This window comes from Fukomys damarensis, unplaced genomic scaffold, assembly GCF_012274545.1.
Source record: "Fukomys damarensis isolate Sample0158 unplaced genomic scaffold, DMR_v1.0_HiC HiC_scaffold_14, whole genome shotgun sequence".
Taxonomy (NCBI): Eukaryota; Metazoa; Chordata; class Mammalia; order Rodentia; family Bathyergidae; genus Fukomys; species Fukomys damarensis.
Genome location: NW_022900926.1, coordinates 16,155,521 through 16,170,332, shown reverse-complemented (window position 1 = coordinate 16,170,332; position 14,812 = coordinate 16,155,521). Strand labels below are relative to the sequence as shown.

Here is a 14,812-nt window from a genome sequence, read left to right as displayed (position 1 = left end):
TTTTTTTTTTTTTTTTTTTTTTTTTTTTGAGACAGGGTCTCACTATGTAGTTGAGGCTGACCTGGAACTCGCTATGTAGTCCAGGCTGGTCTCGAACTCACAGCGATCCTCCTGTCTCAGCCTCCCGAGTGAAAGCCCCTCCTTCTTACACAGTTGCCAAGGACTTGTTGGATTTCTGTCTATGTCCTAGAACTTTGTAGGAGGCAGAACCCAAGAGTGATGAACTAAGACATCCAGCAAAAGAAGTACCTAAGCAGCAAAGGATTCAAGGTGTTTCATGGCTTCTTTTGATGGCTTACAGTAAAATGAGAAAAGAAGACTGATGTGAGTGAAAGCCCCTCCTTCTTACACAGTTGCCAAGGACTTGTTGGATTTCTGTCTATGTCCTAGAACTTTGTAGGAGGCAGAACCCAAGAGTGATGAACTAAGACATCCAGCAAAAGAAGTACCTAAGCAGCAAAGGATTCAAGGTGTTTCATGGCTTCTTTTGATGGCTTACAGTAAAATGAGAAAAGAAGACTGATGTAAAAATGGGATTTATAATTAAAAGGAAAGCAGAAGGGAAAGATTCAGAAAACTTTCAGTGTGGCCTTGTAAAAAATGAAAAAGGATGCTTAGAAGAGACTACGGAGGCTGGGGCCAAGTGGCTGTTGTGTAAGGAGCTGAATCCGGCTGGAAGAGGACCAGGTCCTACTCATCGGGTCAATGGAAGAAGGGTGCGGAGGGCAAGTTTTCCAGAGCAGGACCCGTGGGACGGTGGTGGCTGGCTGTTTATCGTCATTGAAAGCTCTAAAAGATTTGCCTTCACTGCCATAGGACCTCAGCACTCACTGCCCTGCACTCAGGGCTCTGCTCCCCAGTGCTGGCACGGTACCCCTGGGTGGGCCCCAGTATGTCTCAGCCCACTGATCTGGGAGGTACAAGCCATAAACTCTCTTTCGGTTGCTAGATCCCCCATTTGTAAAAGAGCTCCCTATGTTCTGTAATGTATCTTTTCTTTTGCTTTTTAAGTTATTTATACTTTACATTTCTCATATAATAGTAACTGTTCAACATTCATTTATTTAGTGTACTGGGGATCGAACTCGGGACCTTGGGCTTGTGAGGCAGCCAGTGGCACCACTGAGCTAAATCCCCAGCCCAACCATGCAATATTTAAACTTGTGTGTCTGCTCTATTTCACGAAGCAGTATGGTCTCACGATAGATCTGTTTTCCTACAACTGACTCAGATCTGTCCTTCTTTATGGTGGTGTAGTGCTCCATTTCTGTTTCTGTTCATCTGTTGAGAGATAACACAAGCTGCTTCTAAGATTTAGCTGTGATGAGTTGTGCGGCTGTGAACATGTGTATTCATGGATCACAGTAATATAATGTCTTCAGCTCTTCTTGGAAATCCCCCCTGAAGGGGAAGGACTGGGTCAAATGGAGTTTCTAATTTTAGTTTTTTGAGAAATTTCCATACTTTTTTTCATAACGGGTGCAATACTTTACCCTCTCGCGAACAGTGTAGGAGGGTCTCCTTTTTTCCCCTGCAGCCTCACTAGCATTTGTTCTTTTTTTAAGTTCTTGATGATGGCCATTCTCTCTGAAGTAAGGTGAGCTGTCTGTATTATTTTAATATATATTTCTCTAATGGCCAAAGATGTTGAACATTTTCTCGTGTCCACATTGGCCATTTACTCTTCTTCGGAGAAGTGTCCATTTCAATCGCCCGTTTGTATTGGGTCTTTTATTTTGGGGAATCTAGCTTTTTGAGTTCTTTATGTATTCTAGATATAGTCCTCTGTCCAAGGAGTTACTGGCAAAAATTTTTTCTCATTTTGTCGACTGTCTCTTCACTGTGTTTCAAGGATTTTTCCTTTGCTTTGCAGCTTTTCAGTGTGATAGAATCCCACTTGTTTATCCTTGGGATATTTCTTGTGTAATTAGGGTTCTGTTCAGAAAGTGCTCGCCTATGCCTGTCTTCAAGAGCTTTACCTATTTTATCTTCCAGAAGATACTGCTTCTGCTTTAATATTTAGATCTTCGATCCATTCTGGTTTTATTTTAGTGCACAGTGGTGAGAGGTGTGGGTGTACATTCAATATTTTGCGCGTGGACAGCCAGTTTTCCCAGTGCCGTTTGCTGTCTTTTCTCCAGCATGTGTTTCTGGTCCCTTTTCCAAAGACTAGATATCTACATGTGCCTGGCATTCTTTCTGCATCCTCTTTTCTTTCACTGATTCGCACGTCCATTTTTGTGAGTACTGTGCTGGTTTTATCACTTAGAGCTTTTCAGTGTAATTTCCACGTCTGCTCTGTATCACTAAGCATTATGGCCTCATGGTGCATCTATTTTCCTATAGATGACTCAAATTTACCCTTCTTTTGGGCAGAATAGTACTCCATTTCTTTTCCTTTTCATCGTTGATGGATATACAGGCAGCTCTGTAGGAAATCTAAGATTATAATGCTTTGCTCTTCTTGTCTAGATTGCTTTTGCTGTTCTGTTTTTTTTCTGGTTCCATATAAATTTTTTGATTGCTTTATACAGTTTTGTGAGGATTGCTGTGGGTATTCTGATTTGGGTTCCATTAAATCCATAAATCTGGCATTCTGGCAACATTAATTCTGCATAATGGAAATGTCTTTCCATTTTCTGGTACCTTTTTGATCTTCCTATTCAGAGTGCAAACGTTTCATTGTAGAGTTTTTTCACTTCCTTGGTTAAAGCAAGGCTTAAGTATTTAACATCTTTGAAGCTATTGTGAATGGTATTGTTTTCTTCATTTTTATCGCAAGATGTTCATTGTTGGTGTAGAGGAATACTGTTGATATCCATGTTTTGATTTGTATCTGGTATTTTGTTGAACTTATTTATTAGTTCTAGGAGTCTTTTGGTGGAATTCTTTGGGGCGTTCTATGTACAGAATCATATCCTCTTCAAATAATAATAGTTTGACTTCTTTGGTTTTTATACACATAATTTTATTTCTTTCTCTTGACTGATAGTTTTGGCTAAAGTTTCCAGAACTACAGCGGTACCTCAGTTCATGAACTTAATTCTTTCCACGATTCCATTCGCAAACTGAAATGGACCAGAGCTGAATCAGATTTCCTTTTAGGTCAACATTGAACCTAACCATTGAATATGATTCAGTTCTCTTCCAATGCGGTTTGCAACCAGTATCATGGAAAGAATTAAGTTTATAAACCAAAGTACCAAATGGTATATTGAACAGGAGTGGTGAGAATTGACAGTCTTGTCTCTGACTTTAAGGGAAAACCTTTCATTTTTTCTCCATTTACTATGATGTTTACCATTAGTTTGTCATAAGTGGCTTTTATCGTGTTGAGAGAAAGTTCTTCTGTTTTTAATAAAATAAAACCTATTTTATCTTGGTTTTAAAAATTATTTATTTATTTATTAGTACATCTTTGTAGTATTTAATGTTTACATTTCTTATGGGGAGTTGGCACATTCCTGATCCCCTTCCCTTTTGAGAAAAACCTTCCTACTTCCTGTTATTTTTTATTTTATCCTTTATTAATACTTTGGGTTTCTCATATGAGAAACCATTCAATATTTAAGCTTATGTGTCTGATTTATTTCACTTAGCCTTATGGTCTCAACATGTATCTAATTTTCCCACAAATGACTCAAGTTTATCTTAGTACTCCATTGTTTTATCAGGGTTTTGTTTTTTTTATCATGAATGGATATTGGACTTTGCCAGTGGCTTTTTCTGCATCTACTAAGATAATTATGTATTTTTTGTCTTTGTTTCTGTTTATGTGATATATTACATTTATTGATTTATGTACATTGTATCCCTGGGATGAAGCCTACTTGATCATATATATGTATGATCTTTTTAATGATGTGTTTCATTCTTTTTTCCATTTCATTTTGAGGATTTTTTGCATTTCTGTTTGTTAAACAGATTAACCTATAGTGGTTTTTTTTTCTTTTTTCTTTTTGTTTTTGTTAAGCTCTTGTCTGGTTTTGGTGTTAGGATAATGCTAGCTTTTAGGAATAAGTTTCACAGTACTCCTCCCCTTTCAATTGTATTGAAGGGAATGAAGAGTATTGGTATTAGATCTTGCCTGAAGTTGTTATAAAAGTTAGCAGCGAATCTGTTGGTTACTGGACTTTTGTTGGTACATTTTTAAATACTGCTTCAATTTCATTGCCTGTTAGTGGAGTGTTTAGTTTTACATTTTTGGGGGTCAGTTTTGGTAATTCATATGTGTCTAGAATCTGTCCATTTTCCCTATATTCTCCACCTTATTACAGTACACATTTTCAAAGTAGTTATTATAATCTTCTGGATGTTGGAGGTCTCTGTGTTGATTTCTCTTTTCTTCATATATCATTGCATTGATATGAGGTTTTTTTTTTTCTTTTGGTAAGTTTGTTGAAGAGATTTTCTATTTTTCTTATACTTTCAAAGAACCAGCTTTTTGATTCGTTGATTTATTGTATAGTTTTTTTAGTCTCAATTTAATTAATTTCTGCTCTGGTCTTTATAATTTACTTCTTTGAACTAATTTTGGACTTGGATTATTCTTTTTTTTTTCTTGTCCATGGGGGCATAATTAGGTTATTTACTTGGGATTGCTGTTTTTCTGATGTGGGTTTCAAAGCTAAAAATTTCCCTAGATTCTGGAATGTTGTAATGGCATTACCTTTTTTTTTTTTTTTTTTTTTTTTTTGGTACTAGGGATCAAACTTCGGGCCTTCTGCTTGCAAGGCAAGCAGCAGAACCACTGAGCTAAATCCCCCATCTGGCATTATCTTTTTATATTCTAAAGTATTGGATTTCTTCTGTGACCTATTGATAATCCAAGAGGGTAATGTTTAATCTCCATGTGTTTACTTAATTTCTGTAGCTTCTTTTGTGATTGATTTCTAGATTCATTGCACTATGATTTTTATAATATGTATAGGATTTTTTATTCTTTAATATTTATTTAAGCAAGGGTTGTGACCTAGTACATGTTCTATTTTGGAGAAAGTTCCATGTGCTGCTGTAAAGAATGCTGTTGGGTTAAACGTTCTGTAGATCTATTAGGTCCCTTTGTTTGAAGGTGTGATTCAGCTCTTTTATTTCTTTGTTGATTTTTGTCTATTGATCTATTTGTGAGGGTGGCGTGTGCAGGCATGATTTTGTGGATGCTTTTCTGACCTCCATGCCCCACAATATTTGTTTTATGAAGTTGAGTGTGCTGGTGTCCAATACAGATACATTCACATTTGTTATCTCTTCCATTTGACCTGTTCCCTGTGCAAGTATGTAGTGACCTTTCTCTCTTCTGATCAGTTTTGGCTTGACATTTACTTTGCTAAAAACAGGATAGCTACTCCCACTTTACCTTCTCCCCTCCCCCACCCCCTCTGTGCACTGAGGGTTGAGATGCAACCAGCGTGGAGAGACTTGTTGCTAGTGTGGACATCTCTTGTTAGCATCTGCTTCCCAGTTTTGTGATCTTCACTTTGCATTCTGGTATTTATCTACCTCTTTGACCTACTCCGTTTAATAGGGTTGGACCCCATCACTGTGTTGCAAGGAAAGGTTCCCTTCTGGTTTTAGCAGTGTCAGTAGATCCAACGATGTATCCGTCGTGTACATGAAAACTTATTTCAGCCATGTCTCCCTTTTATCAGTGTCCCAGACAGACTGTACTATACTGCTACTGACAGGTGGACGGGAATGTAATGGGGCGGGAGAATGGAGAAAGGAAGTTAGACAGGGGGAAAGTTACATCAGTAAGGAGAGAGAGAAGAGGAGCGTCCTCTGGTGGGAAACGTGCAAAAGTCTGATTCAACTGAAATGACTTTGTATACCTGGAGTAAAGCACTAGTATTGAGGGACTTTGAGAAAATCTTTGCAAGAGTAGGAAAAAGGGTGCAGAGGGAGGGGTGTACAATAACTGCAGGTTGAGGGAAGCTGTGAGAACATCGGAGTCTGTCATGTTGGTAGTTAGCTTACCCTTGGGTCCTCTGTACACAGTTCTGATGATGTTACCCTGACAGGCCCATGAAAGGTACCTAGAGTATTTAGATTAAAGCATACTTAATTCTCATATTCTTTTGCACATATACAGATATTTTCTGTATATGCTAGATGAAAGAAAGAAGAGAGCAAAGATAAAGGGAAAAGAAAGAGAGAAAAGGGAGGGGAAAAGGACATAGAAGAAATAAAAAAGAAACCACAACCGAAACAAACCCCACACCGTTGAAACAAAATTAAAGCATCTTCACAGTTCTGTTTATGTTACAGTCTGAGTTACACTAGTGCTCTGGAAATATGGTTTCTTTGGCCAAAGAATAGGAAACAACTGAGGTGTAAGGAGAAATGTAAATTAGTATGGAGGGAGAGCTATGAGTGTTAGGTGGGGCCACAGGCCTCACACTGGTTGCACTAAAGAAAGTGCTCCATCCTCTGGCATCCCGAGGCACGCCTGTGTAAACCGAGCAGTTATTATGGTTCGGGAACTTGTTTCTGGACACTTTAAGTTATCCTGCCAAGAATTTTTAGGAGGAAATAGCATTTTAAAAATTATGTAAGAAATTCATGCTTACTCTGAAAGATATTGGGAAATGGAGGAAAGGTATAAAGATCATTCATAATTCTACCACCTTAACCACTGTTGTCATTTTTTTTTTTACAAATTATTTCTATCCATACTCTTCCTTTTTTCTTCTTCCCTTCTATCAATGTTAGAGTCATAGTCCACGTGTAGTTATATATCCTGGCTTTGAAAAAGCCTAACATTCTATTTCCCTATGGCAGAAATTTTTCTTTAAAAAATATAGTATCATATCAGGAGTACAATGTAATTCATTTAGCTGTTTTCTTAATGTTAAGCAGATGATTGCATCTCATTTGTTGAATTAAGTAAGCTCCTTGTTCATGCACAGTGGTCCCTACTTACATTGTGCACTCTTCCAAGTTCATGGCTGAACTCATTCAATCCTCACAAGGGCATAAGGAGGTCAATGTATATTTATATTCCTGTTTTACAGATGAGGAAATCAGACAAGGTTAAGCAGCTTGGACAAGCAATTTAATGGGAAGCAGCAGAGTTACCCCAAAGTTTTTCTGCTTTAGGAAATCTTGGTCCAAAAATATAAACATCAAGGCTATAAATAGATATACATTAGAAAATTGTTGCAGAAAACACGTGTGACTCTTCTTGCATTCCCATAAGTCTCTAGTACCAAGGTTTTGACTTAGCAAGTGTCATGGCTTCTATCTAGATATCCCCACAAAGCCTCATGTGCTCATAGGTGGGGCTTTTAGGAGTATCTGGGTCATGGGTGTGTGATACTGGATCAGTCTAACGGTTGGCTTAAGCATAGTTCTGAGTGTGGGTGTCACCAACCAATAGGCTTATAGCCTGGGTGGAATAAAAACGCAAAGAAGAAAGGCTCGCTGCCTCCTGCCTGCCCTGCCATGGACTGCTTCTCCTCTGCCATGCCCATGCCCTCTGCTATTCTGCCCTGCCTTGGAACCAAATATGGACACAAACTGTAAGCTAAAATAAGCTGTTCCTCCTTTAACTTATCGGTGTCTGATATTTTGTCTCACAACGAGAAAGTAATAAAGACAGCAAGTTACTGGTGACTTTTCTTGAGATTTTTGAGTGAGAGCAACTGATACACTAGAAACATGCTACTGCCAAGTTTCTTCTCTTCATCTTTATGTAGAAACAAAAGCTACTGTGCACATGTAGTCCTGGGATCTATACTGTGTTGCTTCAGAGAGTTAGTAAATTGCCTTTTATAGTTTTGCTGCTGTAGGCTCTGCTTTTATAAAGTTAAGCATTTACCTGTGCTAGCATCCTTTGCTTACCTAATTGAGTTGTGTAGCAAATGTAATGAAGCTCAAAGTGTCCATTGTTTATTCTTTGGCAGAAGGAAAACTTGTGTTATCTTTGAGTGAAATAAACACCAAATGTTCTTTTATTCCCACATCCTTTGGCTTTTTGATTCACAATTTTTTTGTTGCTACCTCTTTATCAAACACTGAATATTAAGAAGGAGGCCACCAGGCTAGAGAGAACTTGTTTATTTCTACAAAGAATGGCTTTTCTGAGAATCCTTCCCAATCATGTGAGCAAAACCAGACCACAGTACTAGTGTGCTCCTATCTCGAGCCTCCTACATCTTCATAGCGGTTTTGCTGTGCAAAGGCCAAGAGTACTGCTTGCAAAATGAGTTCACTGTGACAGACATAATCCCTGGGAGGGAAGGCAACATATGCTCCCTATGGCTTATTGGACCCTTTCTGGTGTGAGAGCTGGCAAATAATCATGAAGACGACGTGAAATACTCAGTGTACATTTTCAAAACATGGACAGGAGTGGGGAAGAACGTTGAGGTTATATTGTATGAATAGTGGGTCACTCGAGGTGGCAGTGTGAACTCATGGATGAACAGAGAGCTACAGGGCAGTGGGGAAAATCACCCGAGACAGTGCTCGTTTTCCCTATTATTTGTCCTAAACTGGAGAGTGGATATTCGTCTATAGCTATAACAAAACAAGAAAAAACAAAGTTGGAATCCAATGTGAGGATTTCACAGCCATACACATCCCCCCATTGGGAACATTCTGCTTTGACATAACAAGAAATACATTTATGTTTGCAAAGGATCAGCCATGGACCCTGCTTCTGGAGCAAACAGACAAGGATTTAGTAAATCTTCTAAAAAAGACTAACTCCTAGAAACCAGGTAAGAAAAAAAAAAAAAAAATCCCACCCCTAATGCAGGTGCTGCTGATCCTATAAGCAGGTAAAGTTACTAAACCTTTGAGAGAAACGGTCCTTAGCAGGAAAACCTTGAATTGGAGTAACAAAATATATATACTCTTAAAACTGTCTCGCTAATTCTGGGTGCAGGGGTCACACTTGAAATTCTAGCGCTCTAGGAGGCTGAGGCAGGAGTATTGGAAATTCAAGCCTAGCCTGGTCAATTTATCAGCTTAGCAAGAGCCTGTGAAAGAAAGAGAGAAGGGAAGGGAAGGAAAGGAAGGACAGAAGGGAGGAAAGAAAGAAAAGAAAAAGAGGAAAGAAGGAAAGAGAGGAAGGAAAGGAAAGAGTAAAGAGAAGGAGGAAGAAAGGGAAAAAAGGAAGAAGGGAAAGAGAGAAAAGAAAGACTGGTAGACACAGCTCAGTACAGAGGCCCTGGGCTTAATCTCCAGCACTACAAAAAGAAAAGAAAATTGTTTTGTTATACATACAGTTTGAAAAGATGGTTAGTTTTGGATTCACAATCGGAAAGGGAATAATTCCTTTCTCTTCGAGTTCCTGCCTTGTCTCTTCTTCTAAACCACCCCCACCAAAGGACAGTTGTCTGAGACTGAGAATTGTCTGTAATGCACTTATTGATCTAAGGAAGCCTGTTTTCTAGCAGGATACAGTGAAGTTCTAAAACAGTGGCCTTTCTGCTTTCAGGCCGGCTCCCTGAAACACCGAAGCCGGGTAGCCCTACCCAGGAAGAGGAGGGGAAGGAGGAGCGGAAGTGTCGGTCTTTTCCAGCCTCCACTCCAAACTTCAGTTTTCCTCCTTATTCCTTTTTGAAACAAAGTTATTAAATACATCAACCTTTTGCTTACGTTATCTGATTTAAAGGTTCAGCTGAAGTGTTTCTTTTTAAAGTTGGACATTTCAAAGGCATGTAAGGGCAATGCTGCTTCAATATTTGAAACTTTTTGTGAACTGTTCACTGGAGTACCAGCATTATTTACTTAGGAATATTGGATTTTAACGAGTTTTAGTCTACATAAAATAAGCTGTGAAACAAAGGGGCCAAAAACACTAGAGCAAAGACAGCCTTTTTTTGGATTTTTTTTTTTTTTTTTTTTTTTTTTTTTTTGAGACAGGGGCTCACTACGTAGTTGAGACTGACCTGGAACTCACTATGTAGCCCAGGCTGGTCTCGAACTCACAGCGATCCTTCTGCCTCAGCCTCCTGAGTGCTGGGATTACGGGTGTGCGCCACCACATTTCTGAAAAGAGATCATTACCATGCTGTAAAACCAGGGACATCTTGAAGGAGGTTCACTCATGCTGAGCTCTGAAGAATGAAGAATAGCTCTGTCTAGCAAAAATGTCATGTAAGCCTTGTGTGATTAAAAATCTTTCTAGTTACCACAGTTCAAAAGTGAAAAGAAACAGGAGGGTGTGCGCCACCACTTCCGACAAAGACAGCTTTTTAATAAATGGTGCTGGGAAAATTGGATATCCACATGCAGAAGACTTAAGTCTCTCACCATGGGCTAAACTAAAATCAAAATGGAACAGAGAAACAAATATTAAAACAATCTGCTGGAAGAGAAAATAGGTAAAGTTCTTGAAGATACTGTATCGTTGTGGGCAAGGACTTTTGAACAGAACCCCAATGGCACAAGCAATAGTACCAAAAATCAACAAATGGGATCCTATCAAATTAAAAAGCTTCTCTGCATGGCAAAATAAACAACCAGTAAAGAAACAGCCTACAGAATGGAAAACATATTTGCCAGCTAGTCCATAGATGGGCGAACTAATATTTAGAATATATAAAGAGCTAAAAGAATTAACTCCCAAAAATAAAAGAGCCAGTAAAAATGGACAACTGAAATGAACAGACACTTCTCAGAAGTACACATAGCCAATAAATACGTGAAAAAATGTTTAACATCATTGGCTATAAAAGAAATGCCAATGAAAACTATGCTGTGATACCATTTTACCCCAGAAGAATGGATATCATAAAAAAAAGTCAAGAAATGCTAGTGAAAATGTGGAGAAAAGAGAACTCTTCTACATTGTCAGTGAGAGTGTAAACTAGTACAAACACTAAAGAAATCAATATGGAGATTCCTCAAAAAAACTAAAAACAAATTCCACTTGATATCAGCCATTTTTCTTCTAGGTATCTTCCCAAAAGAGTTAAAATTATCACATAACAGGGATACATGATGCATCTCATGTTTATAGCAGCACAATTTATAAATAGCTAGATCTTAGTCTATATGTCATCAATAGGTAAATGAATAAATATACAGAATGGTATTCGTACAGATGGTATTTATACAGAATGGAATACTGCTCTGCCATAGATAAACTTGAAGAATTCATGGACAAATGGATGCAAATTGAGACCATAATGGTAAGTGAGATAAATCAGACACAAAAGCTTAAATAAATAGCACATGGTTTTTTTTTGTATGAGAAACCCAGAGTAAAAGTAAGGAGCAAAATTAAAGATAGATAATCGGAAGCAGGGAGATAGAGCTTTCTCAAAGGGGAAGGGGATCAGAGATGGAGGGATGGCAGAGGGAAGGGAGGGATAAAGAATAAAAAAGGAATTGAGATGCTTTATGTACATGTACCAACTCCACACAAGGAATGTAAACATTACCTACTGCAAACGTACAAAAAATAATAAAAGGAAAGAATGGGTGGAGGGGGGGAGAGGAAAGAGAATGAAAAGGAATTAAGATACGTTTATACGTGTTATGGCTTATAGCAAGATGTTCCCCCAAAACCTCTGTGCTCATAGATGGAGCTTTTCAGAGGGGGCTCCATAGTGGGTATGAAATAGGTTAAGGGTTTTGTCGCAATTAGTCCACTGGTTTAGCATAGCTGTGGGTGTGGATAATGGGAAAGCCCGCCTTGGGTGTGGCTGGCACCATCCAACAGGCCTATAGTCTGAAAGGTCTAATAGGGGAAGGAAGGCTTGCTTCTTTTTGCCTGCTCTGCCATGGACTGTTTCTTCTCTGCTGTGCCCGTCTGCTGTGCTGCTCTGCCTTGAAGCCAGACTTGAAACCTCTACAAACTGTGAGCTAAAATATATCTCTTCTCCTTTAATTTAAGGGTGTTGGGTATTTTGTTCCAGCAATGAAGAAGTAACAGACATCACATGTACCAGCTTCTCACAAGGAATGTAAAGATTACCTAGTATATACATGTACTAATGAACTAAAATATGCTAAAACCTATTTGATACGTATGCCAATTTGTTTCATTGATACCACTAATCTCTCTTAGTTTGAAGAGAAAGTTTTGTACTTTGATGTTTCTTTTTTTGTAAGAACAAGTCTTTTTTGTCTATAGCTTGTACTCAGTAACATTTTGGCCATTCTTTTAAGATTATGATATATGGTGTATTAACTGTGTTAGTCTCTATTAGGTTATGAGATTGTTTTATTTTTCATAGAAGGCATTTTTATATTTTATTAATATTACTAGTACTACATGAAGCTGTGAGATCCCAGCTTTGACATTTGCACCCAGTATCGAGCCATTATTCGTAACTATTCCTGTTTTCAGTGTTCCTCTATGCACCGTGTAGAACTGTCTCACAAAGACCAGTCATCATATTTTGGGGGAACCCAAAGAGGGGGAAGAAAGCTTACAGAAACCTCTCACCCCAGGGGAGAATGTGCTCAGGGCCTGTCATTTACCTCTCATGGCCTAAACAACAGCCACCTGTTCATGGGACCAGGGCTGGCGAATCTTTCAGGATGTTCGGTGATAAACAGCCCGCTGTGTTACATATAAACACTGGTTTACACACCTCTGTTGGGAGGTGGTGAGTCAATTCATCCATCTTTCCACCATCTTAAAGGTGAATAAACTTCTTTTTGTAGGGCCATTTATGCGCACATCAGACGTTTTAGTCCGAAACCTTTTTCTTAATCAGAGACTTTTAACTGGGAAAATTAAGCCATGCTGTCTAAATTTCAGTGAGAACTGCAGGCTGAATTCATCTGAAATTCTTGTGACCTGTATCTTGGGAACCAAACGCCACTGTTTTATGTCAGGAAAGTCAGGTCTGTGTTCTGGAACTGACTAAAGAGACTGTCTTAAGCCATGTAGGAATATGTGTGCCTTCTCGCCAGGACCTAACCCTGGGTGACTCCCTTCCGCCCCACTGGATCAAGGAAGAATGGAACCACTGTGGACACCTAGGACAGCGGGTTCCCTCCACGGAGCTATGCTATCTCATATGGTGTCATTTTCCCCTAAGTGGTAGTTTAAGACTCTGGTCTGAGAGTTGGATCTCACAGTTTAATTTCTCTAGGTCAATTCCTGTAGCTTCAGCTCAGTCTCCAATCATTGCCTGTGGGGCGGTGCAGAGACCTTGGTTTCTCAACAGGTAGAAGGTACTGACAGGATTCCTGGATATGCAAATGAATTCCGTGCTTCCTTTTCTCTACGCACCTTCACCCTAGAGTTAAAAACAGCCTTGTCAGACTGAAGGGCCACAGTACTTTCTAAAGAAATTCTAACAGTGAGTATATTTCTAATTTGTACGAGAAATTAAAAGTAAAGTTTAAAACTGGATCACGGTGGCCAAGGGTAGATAGTATTCTGACCTATATACATCAGAAATATGTTATGTATGTTATAGAAGGACCCCGAATTTAAATGTTATTTTTAGAAATAAGTCCTTAGCATTTTGAATTGAGGCATGTAAGCCTTAAATCATAACGGTTGGACTCAAAAAGCAGTTTCTGTCACAGTGGTTTTTGTGCGTACAGTAATGGCCAGGAGGGGGCGCAAGGGAGCTGGGAACTTTTTTTTTCTCAACAGGCATTAGCTATATGAAAAATTGATCGAGCCAGATTGCAAGATATGTAAAGTTTATTATACGTAAATATGTTTGTGGAAAAGAAAGCCTCTAAAAACAAAAGACAAAGACTGTAAAAAGGTTTTACATTTTAAAAACTCATTAACAAGATACCATTTCAAGAGAGATTAGATAATTACATTGCAAAATGTAATCCTCTTTTAAAAAGCTAATGACTTAACTGATGAATTACAAATGTAGCTATTAGCGATTAGAAACAATATTTAGGAATTTAAGCAGCTTGAGTAAGCTAGGCAAAGAAAATTCTTAATACATACATATATATATATATATATATGTATATATATATATAATTCCAGTAATATTCTCTTAAATTCCTGTTAAAAATATAATCAGTATTATAGTCAGCAAATGCCTCTTTGACTGACGCCTGGATTATTTTACCACTTTACCTGGTTACACAGTGATTTTTTTTCTGTCAGATGTAACTGACATCAGTTTTGTCTTTAAGATAAATGAAGTGATAACTCACGTTGCAGCATCATGTGGAAAATATTCAAACTACATTTAAAATGCTTTACTTTTTTTAAATGGAGAAATCTGTTGTCCCACAAAGAGTTGTTTCTCACGAAGAGTGTAAAACTACAGGTTGGCTATGGTAATAGTAACTAAACTACATCCAACCCTGAAGGTAGAAAAGTCCCTGAAAAGAAATACACAGCCTAGTTGTAATACGCTGTATAAATGTCATATTCTTCTTTCTAAAACTTCTCCCAATGCGGAGAAACTCCGATGCTCCCATGGTTCCCTTACTAGGCGGTGCCACATAAAGTTACTTAGTTAACATTATCACGATCATGGCTTATGACGAACACTTACACATAGCAGCTGTGGTTTGGATGTTGGTTACGACAGTATTCGCGGTTCAATTCAAGAACACGCACTGGTTAAATTTGGTACAAAGCTTGAACACTCGGGACAGATTGGCACAATACATGCAGATAGAGAATTCTCTCAAGTCAGACATCACCCCAAAAGCCATTTCCCTAGTCCTGTCTCCCAAAGCTTCCCTCGCTTTAGAAAATGCCTTTGGTGAGCAGTTCCGGAGTAAGGGACGCGGTGCTCCCCTGAGCCGGCGGCCAGTCATCTGAAGGCGTGGTGAAAGTGCGGCAGGATGGCGGTGCTGGCACCGGCCGTGAACACATGCGGGATGGGCGGCAGGGGCAGCTGGCCCAGGCCCACAG

The 14,812-nt window shown here is 38.8% G+C and overlaps 2 protein-coding genes across 6 annotated transcripts in view; one reads left to right on the top strand and one right to left on the bottom strand.

Annotated features, from left to right (window-relative positions):
- Positions 1 to 14,812, top strand: part of Zc2hc1b (zinc finger C2HC-type containing 1B) — a 69,299-nt gene that overhangs the window by 37,457 nt on the left and 17,030 nt on the right. The window contains exons 7-8 of one of the 5 annotated variants that reach the window (XM_010626620.1): positions 11,092 to 11,141; positions 11,849 to 11,915. In XM_010626620.1, the coding sequence (XP_010624922.1) occupies positions 11,092 to 11,141; positions 11,849 to 11,884 (86 nt within the window). In that variant the 3' untranslated portion in view covers positions 11,885 to 11,915. Of the gene's footprint in view, positions 1 to 8,638; positions 8,721 to 9,442; positions 9,804 to 11,091; positions 11,142 to 11,848; positions 11,916 to 14,812 lie in introns of those variants that run through there. The other 4 variants (XM_010626623.1, XM_010626621.1, XM_010626615.3 and 1 more) reach the window with 4 other exon arrangements.
- Positions 14,645 to 14,812, bottom strand: part of Plagl1 (PLAG1 like zinc finger 1) — a 5,771-nt gene continuing 5,603 nt past the window's right edge. Inside the window, exon 3 of the mRNA XM_033763477.1 lies at positions 14,645 to 14,795. Coding sequence (XP_033619368.1) covers positions 14,645 to 14,795 — 151 coding nt within the window. The remainder of the gene's footprint in view (positions 14,796 to 14,812) is intronic.